The sequence below is a fragment of the Etheostoma cragini genome, chromosome 9, assembly GCF_013103735.1.
Source record: "Etheostoma cragini isolate CJK2018 chromosome 9, CSU_Ecrag_1.0, whole genome shotgun sequence".
Lineage (NCBI taxonomy): Eukaryota > Metazoa > Chordata > Actinopteri > Perciformes > Percidae > Etheostoma > Etheostoma cragini.
This window is the reverse complement of record NC_048415.1, coordinates 15,812,334-15,820,708: the sequence shown is the minus strand read 5'-3', so window position 1 is coordinate 15,820,708 and position 8,375 is coordinate 15,812,334. Positions and strand designations below refer to the sequence as shown.

The 8,375-nt window shown below is 39.8% G+C and overlaps 2 protein-coding genes across 2 annotated transcripts in view; one reads left to right on the top strand and one right to left on the bottom strand.

Annotated features, from left to right (window-relative positions):
* The window catches only part of si:ch1073-396h14.1 (disintegrin and metalloproteinase domain-containing protein 10), a 49,139-nt gene that overhangs the window by 7,693 nt on the left and 33,071 nt on the right, over positions 1 to 8,375 (bottom strand). Inside the window, exon 16 of the transcript XR_004658021.1 lies at positions 3,228 to 3,231. The gene's annotated coding sequence lies outside the window, so the exon portion shown is untranslated. The remainder of the gene's footprint in view (positions 1 to 3,227; positions 3,232 to 8,375) is intronic.
* On the top strand, positions 359 to 7,678 carry LOC117951002 (lipoprotein lipase). Its single transcript, XM_034882468.1, has 10 exons — positions 359 to 618; positions 1,454 to 1,650; positions 1,984 to 2,163; positions 2,572 to 2,683; positions 2,797 to 3,030; positions 3,535 to 3,777; positions 4,086 to 4,206; positions 4,483 to 4,698; positions 4,891 to 4,998; positions 5,080 to 7,678. The coding sequence occupies exons 1-10, from the start codon at positions 519 to 521 to the stop codon at positions 5,099 to 5,101; spliced, it is 1,533 nt and encodes a 510-aa protein (XP_034738359.1). The 5' UTR covers positions 359 to 518; the 3' UTR covers positions 5,102 to 7,678.

The following is an 8,375-nucleotide window of genomic DNA, read 5'->3' as shown; positions in this document are numbered from 1 at the left end:
TTTTGTGTAAAGCACTTTGAATTGCCCTGTTGCTGAAATGTGCTATACAAATAAAGCTGCCTTGCCTTGCCTTGCCATAGACTGTATATATATTGAATGTATATACAGTCAATGGTCATGTTGGGCCAGGCCGGTTATATGGTGAAAACATACATTTAAAACAGTTAGAAACATTAATAATACATAGCCTATGCTACTACTGGTTTTAATGAGAAGCTATAGTGGGAAACAATGTTGTTAACTCTTCTCACGAAGCAGTCTAATGATTTACTTTACACATATCTTTCCATTCCCCGCCCGGGCCTCAGCAGCCAATGGCTTGTCAGAGGTGCTATTTAAGACGCGGACAGTTCAAGAGGTTTAGATATCAGCGCTGTGAGCGCAACAGGATGCACTGAATTATTCTGAGAAGGAATACAGACATACACACACTCTTCCACTGCGCGATCCGATTGATTTAGTTCATTGTTAAAGACATTTTTTCTAAAAGGACAAAATCACACTGAGCTCCAAACGAAATGAAAGCGTGGCGACTTCGGTTTCTGTACTTTCTGGTGTTGAATGCAGCTGTACAGTATGTGACGTCCCTGGAAGAAGAGCTCTCCGATTCTATTTTTGGTGAGTTGCCACTTCAGACTTTATCCATTTACTCTCCCACCAATGACACGTTTGTAGCAAAGTGAAAGAGTTGAGCGGTTTAGTCTACTGTGCAGACAGTCTCGTGTAAAGGAGATTTGTGTGTAATTCAGTGCGGCACTTTCAATTGCTGTAGGACTTGGGTCTAGGCTATATGCCGGGTATGTGGTGTGTGTGTTTAGACTAAAAACATCAACGCTCTACACGAGATAACTAAGTATCACGTGTCTATGACTAAACTGTTGTTTGTGTTTTTTGGCCAATGCCTAAACTATGCCCAAAACGATTGGCTACGAGAGACAGGATGTAAATGATGTCTGCGAGCACGATAGGAACAAAGTGGTGAACAAATTCAGGCTGTTCAATGATTTCAGCTTAAGTGCAGTTATGATCATTTTATGTGTACAATATGGCCCCATAAAGTACTTCAGCATCTTGTAATGTTGTTAAGTTACTGCATCCACCCCCAGGCCCCCCCCACATACACACACACACACACACACACATACACACACACACACACACTCTGAATACCACTGCCCCCCAGCTGACTGGACCACTGAAAGTTGAAGCAGCTAATAGTCGGTGAGGTGGCAAGAACAAAGCTCTCTGTGGTTACTATGGCGCTCAGTGTGACCAAGTGAACTCATGTAAACCATGACAACTGATCTGGTTGAATGCTGATTTACTAAGGGGTCCATAGGGGCTGGGTTTATTGGAGCCAGTTATTTAGTTAGCTAGTCAGGCATCCCAGCCAGAATATCAGATCACATTTGTTCACGCTAACATCTAATTTCTCGACTGTCCTCTCCTTCAGGTAGCTTCCTCGACCCTTTGAAAGACTTGTTTGACCACAAGGATGACAGCAATCAAAGTTTCGCCAAATTCTCGCTCAGAAAACCATCCAATCCCGATGATGACCTGTGTTACATCGTTCCAGGCAAACCCGACTCCCTGGCTGCCTGCACCTTTAACAGCACCTCCAAAACCTTCCTGGTAATCCACGGATGGACGGTGAGAAGAGATGCTTCCGCCTGTTGTGACGTGCTCACCTCTGTTAAAAAAATTAGGCCTTTGTTCATTTGACTCTCCTTTGGTTGTGACTCTTTCTGAGTCAATATTTCACCAAATTCCAGGGCCATTAAGTCTTGCCAAATTCACTAACTATATGGACAAGCAGCCACATGTTGTAGGTAATACTAAACATGCTGTAGAGATAAACTGGACAGTGTTTAGTTAGACCAATAAGCCAGTTCTTCTTAAACTTCCCTTAATTATTACCAGTTATATTAGTACTAATGACCATGTTGCATTGTAAGTTTAATATTTCAACTATCATTTCAACAGTTAAGTGGGATGTTTCAAAGCTGGGTGGCGAAGCTGGTATCTGCGCTGTACGAAAGAGAGCAGACGGCCAACGTCATCGTGGTGGACTGGCTCAGCTCGGCACAGAACCACTATGTAGTTGCAGCTCAGAACACCAAAACAGTGGGACGCGAGATCGCTCACTTTATCGATTGGATCGAGGTTGGTGGGATCAAAAATTCATAGGTTTCCCCCCAAAATTTTCCAATTGTCACTTTCCATTTTGGGGGAGTAGAACGTTTTATACTACCTCTTTATTAAAAGGCAAAGTTAGTGAAAGTTCATAGTGGCTTTGTGAATCATCATCTGTGACATAAGAACATTGTTCTCTCTCTTCATAGCAAGCCAAAACACCTTTTACGTACAATTTATAACCATTAGTAACTTATTCAGTAACATCTTATAAACCTTGTTTTACTACATACCCTACTGTAAAACAGTACTAGTCACTTTGTGACAGGATGCCACACTTTATCATCTGTCATGATTTTTTAAATCTGGTAATGTTTAGTTTACCCGTGAAGGAGAATATTTTTGTCACTGATTGCCAAAATTCTATTTTCATTCAAGGAAACCACCAACAAGCCTCTAGAGAACATCCACCTGATTGGCTACAGCCTTGGGGCTCATGTGGCAGGATTTGCTGGAAGCCAAGCAACTAACAAAGTTGGAAGAATAACTGGTAACAAAAATATGTTACATTTGATAGTGTGTTTTGTGGTTTCATTTTGTTTAGGAAAATCAGTTAATTGTGAGTTGATTGCTTAATTATCTGTCACCTGTCTCTGTCTGCAGGGCTGGACCCAGCTGGTCCTGACTTTGAGGGAGAGCATGCACACAGGCGTCTATCCCCGGATGATGCTCACTTTGTAGACGTCCTCCACACCTTCACACGGGGCTCCCTGGGTCTTAGCATCGGGATCCAGCAGCCTGTCGGCCACGTAGACATTTACCCAAACGGCGGCAAGTTCCAACCGGGCTGCAACCTCAGGGGGGCACTGGAGAAGATTGCTAACTTTGGGTTATTTGGTGAGCGACTTATAATGTTACTGTAACATGTAAAAGTGTAAACTTAAACTCTTTACTTACAACACAAAATAACTGTCTTTTTTAAATATTCAGAATAATGAACATTTTGATGTTTAAATTAGCACTTCCAGAGACCTTATTCTCCCTAAAGGATTTCTGAAATACTAAAGACAACTTTACACATGATTTTCCATAACTAAACTGTTATTACTAGCAGAAATTTAGAATGTTAAATTCGTATATTTTAACAGGTTACAATGCATAGTAGTACACACACAGAGTACATATTTCAGCATCTCCCATAACACTGGAGTCTTAGGAGTGAACATTGTTACTGTCACATGACCCCATTTATAATGGGCTGAAATTAAACAGATGGCTCCAAACTTGACTGAGTAGGTTAATGGGTGAAGGACACCTATCTAAAGTAAGGTCATTAAAGCAGTGGAAAAGTAACAAATCCACATGAATGTAATTAAATGTGGTTCCCTGGTTCCTCCTCAGCTATTACTGATGCAGTGAAGTGTGAACATGAGCGCTCTGTCCACCTGTTCATCGACTCTCTGCTGAACGAGCGGGAAGCAGCCAAGGCCTACAGATGCGGCAGCAACGACATGTTTAACCGCGGCATGTGTCTCAGTTGCCGCAAAAGCCGCTGCAACGCAGTGGGATACGATATCAGCAAGGTCCGCAAGGCACGCAACGTTCAGCTGTACACCAAAACACGAGCCTCTATGCCTTTCAGAGGTCAGTGGACTTTATCAAATACTATGTTTGTTTTCATTGTTCAATGTTCAATGTAGATGGTTCAGTTTTTGGGAACTTGCACAATTCTGCTATTTACCCAGAGTCAAATGAACTGATAATGTTGCGAAAAAACAAGCTCCAATGGCAAATTCTAATCTCTGAGCACAAAGTGTTTTAGTTTCCATTTGCTTTGATGGCAAAATTCTGATCACCTGCAGCTTAGATTGGCTAAACCAACTAAAACTAAATCAGCAGCTCCACTTTCACATTCATGTTTAAAATGTTCCAAATGCTTTCTTGCTCTGCAGTTTACCACTATCAACTGAAGATCCACTTCTCCAGTAAAGTGAATCGTTCAGAGATGGAGCCGTCCCTCACTGTCTCACTGCACGGAACAAAAGGAGAGGCTGAAAACCTAGAGCTTAAACTGTGAGTGGTTGATTTAAAAACCTTCATAAAAGAGAATGACAGCACTGTGACTTGCATGTTGCAAGTCATTAGTTGTTTTGTAACAGTAGCACAGTAGTCTAAGGAAACAGCATGAAGTAGAAACCATAAACAGGGACATAATCTGAGACTTGGCAACATGTGCTCCTGCTATGTAGGGTTACATCATAGTTTTATGGTGCAGTGTTTATGAGGCCTGTAGCTTGATAAAATACACCTACTGCCTACTAGTAACTTTTCTCTATTTTTATCTGGCAGAAACGAGAAAATAGCGACGAATAAGACACATTCATTTCTGCTTGTGACAGAGAAAGATATCGGAGATTTATTGATGTTGAAGTTTAAATGGGAGGAGGAAAACAGTTGGTCAACCTCCAACATGTTGAAGATGGTTTCCTCTTGGTGGTCCGGTGACTCAGACAGCAACATGGAGGTTCACAAGATCCGTATCCGAGCTGGCGAGACCCAACAAAAGTAAGCTGTGCTATGTAAAATACCTATACGTCGTCCTAAAAAAACGCAATGGAAATCTGACAAAAACAGACTTTAGCATTATTTCTAGTAGTAGAAGTAGTACAAAATTCCAAAATGTAACCCTTATCTTGTTATTAATAAAGTTATTGTGGTGGATAAAGACTGACTAAACAGACTGGTTGTGTTTTTCAGGATGGTGTTCTGTGTAAAAGACCCTGAAGCTCAGAAATTGACACAAGAGGTCACATTTGTTAAATGTAAGGATGCATGGAGGACAAAACCGACACATACTCCAAAAAGGTAAGATACTCTCTGCGGTTTCCCCATGTACCATTAACATTACTGGCAATGCTCTGAATTAAAACAATTTTTTGTCTATAGAGTAACTCTGAAGAACTACTGACCTCCAAGAAAAGACACCACTGTTGAACACCCTTTAGTCCATTTCAGCACTTAAAGTAAATAATTTGTACACCTGTAACTTATTTTATTTCTTGAAATGATTCAAAACTCTCACCTCCTTGTATATATCCCAAAAAGTATGTTTGTTATTTAAAACAATATGTGTTTGAATACTGTAAAATATTTTTGTTAAGAGCTGTTCTAATGACACTTTACAGGTGCAATATGTAATATTGACAGGTAGTGTTTAAAATAGTTAATGTACTACCAATTCAAAGTACTCTAAAGAGTCGTCTCCCTCGGCCCCTCCTCCCCAGTCCCGAAGTTCACGTTGGTTACCAGGCTGAGACCACAGTATCCACAACAATGTTGCTAGATGTTTGTCTCACATAGCCAGACATTAATTCACAGCACATCAGAGTAGCTAACGTTAGATACTGGCTATGTTGGCTAGACATAAAAGCCCTTGTTCATGCTGAGCTCTGTACTCAACTGACAGACACACTTTTCGGTTTAGAATTACGGTAGGAACAGCTAAAAATAACACTACCTTGCCGTCGTCCAGCCAACTGAACAGACTTTATTGGCTTAGAATCACGGATAGAATCACTAAAATGAACACTAACGTTACTTTGCTGTCTTCTCCACCCGACTGAACCCACTTTATTAGCTTAGAATTACGGCAACAATCGCTAAACACTGCAAACTCACGGTCATCTCTTCCTGATTTACAGTCCCCCTTTATTGGCTTTCAAATAACTCACCGTTGTCCGCTACGGCCGCTGAACAGGTTACACATTGTAAACAGCCGTGGCCCAGTTGCCTGGTCCTCCGGTAATGCTAGCAGGGTTAGCATGGCGGTGTTAGCCAGGACCTGTCAGGATCACTTTACTGACTGTTTCTCAATTGTTTTTGTGAGTAACCAACTCTGGTACTCTAGCTATATAATTCAATTGGAGTACACAATGTTGAAATGACATAAAATGCCCGTCCCTTGATAAATTATTCAGAAGCTAAGGCTCACCTGTTCAGGAAGACATTTTTCAATTTCTGGTTTATTACAGTAAATGTATATATTGGACCTTTTAACGGTAACTTCATTAGTGTGCGACAAAGAAATGCCGTCGTCTCTGTTGCATGTTTTGTATCTAAAGAGAATCACTGAGGTGTGACTGACAGGATTTACCGTGATAGAGGTTCTGATGTCCCATTGTGTAAAATACCCAGAGTATCAATATCATGATTAGCATAAATAATGTCCTCTCTATGTCCATGGAGGTCAGCAGACACTATGAAAAATAACAAATAAGAGGAATTTGTCAAGGTGTTTTATGCAATAGGGTACAGTTGATTGACTTTTATCTAACTAACACAGCATTCACCACTGTGGCTCACAGCACTATTTGTGACTGCTGGACCTGTAACGATGTGCCTAACGGTTGCCAGAAGTAAGCTGTTACAAATTAAACTTGTTTTAACTTATGTGCTGTTTAACCTCAATGTGCTTTTTTTATTATTTTATGAACTTTTACTGTAACATCTGAACATTCAAAAGTGGTTTACAATACTTTGTTTTACGGCTACCTCTTTGCAAGGTGTTATTTTGAATACAGTATGTTACCTCAAAGAAGCACTTGCCAGTTTGTCTACCATAGTTCTATTTAAGTTTGATGAGGTACTTTATGCTCAGTGTGAGGTAGATAGCACAGTTTATATCAATGGTGTCCTTTTTTGTACCGTCAATCATGGATCACTCTTCACTGCAGTTTCTTCTGTGCACCTGACCTTTCAAATCTTGACTAATGCTTTTCTATTCATAATTGTGTGTTGTAGCAGTTCTGTGAGCGATATCTAAACCATGGGTTTTTAAGTAAGTAAGTAAAATCTACTTATAAAGCGCTTTTCATAGGCATAAGTCAGAAAGTGCTTTACAGTAGTATAACACAAGAAACACAATACAGAGTGAGAACACAATCAGTATTACAGAACAATACTGAAAGTGTAGACCAGGTATGTACTGGTCAACTAAACAATTGTCTACAGTTATAGTATGTCTTTATCTGCCACACATGCCATAGCCTGACCGTGCAATACTGTTTGTGATAATTTTAAATTGAATCCTTTATGCAACTGGAAGCCTGTGATAGGACTTAATTACCAGGGTAATGTGAGATCGTCTATTTGAACGTGTAAGTAGCCTTGCAGCAGCTTCGGGAATGGCTGAAACAATCCAGAGCAGACATACGAAGTGAGGAAAAAAGTGTGTTACAGTCAACGCGATAATATAAAGGCTACTTTAGAGATTGGTACTGTAATCATTGTTCATTTCCATCTACTTTAAAAAGTGGAAATGTTTTCCTTTTGCACTGAAAACAGAGGAAGAGATTGCTTAACCAAGTTAATTGTACAGTTTTGTAAATACCATATATGATAGTATGGAAAACGTATATATTTTTTATCCATGAATGAATTTATTCTGAAAAATTTGCATTTCTATAATCTTTTGTACATATTTGTGAATATTCACTGTACTGTATGCATTTCTTCTAATAAACCAAAAGTGCCATCTGGAAGGTCACCCTCAGTCTGACTTTTTCTTTATGGTTGTGACAGTGAATAATGATAAAAACTAACTCAATCTTGGAACAACAACAATACAAGAGAAACACAGCAATATAATGGAAATAAATTAAAGATGAAGAATAATTAAAGATAAAGAGAATGCTAAACAAAAATGGTAAGTTTTAATGTTCCTTTTACTGGTATTATAGATTGACAGCCTTAGCTTTTCTGGCAGGCTATTCCAGTGACAAGGACCATCAACTCTAAATGCAGCCTCCCCGTCATCCTTTGTACTCAACCAGGCAACAACTGGAAGGCCATTGTCAGAGGACCTGAGTGATCTAGGGAGAGCATATGTTGAGAGCATGTTTGACAGGTATTCAGGCGCTATTGAATTTGGCAATAGAAAGGCGAGCATGGTAGTAATCAAGTCTGCTGATGATGAAAGCATGCCTGGATCTCAGTATCTGCCTATGAGATAAACTGCTGCACTTAACAATATTTCTAAGATGATAAAAGGCTGTTTTAGTGAGATACCTGATGTAAGATTCAAAGTCAAATATAGGACTAGAAGCACGCCAGGATTCTTTGCTTGGGGTTTGGCATATTGTACCAAGGACTTTAAATTAGTGCACAGTATCTCTCTCTGCTTTCTCCGACAATTGAAACCTCTTATCTTATCTTTGTTCAAAAGGTTATGTGACAAAGATGAT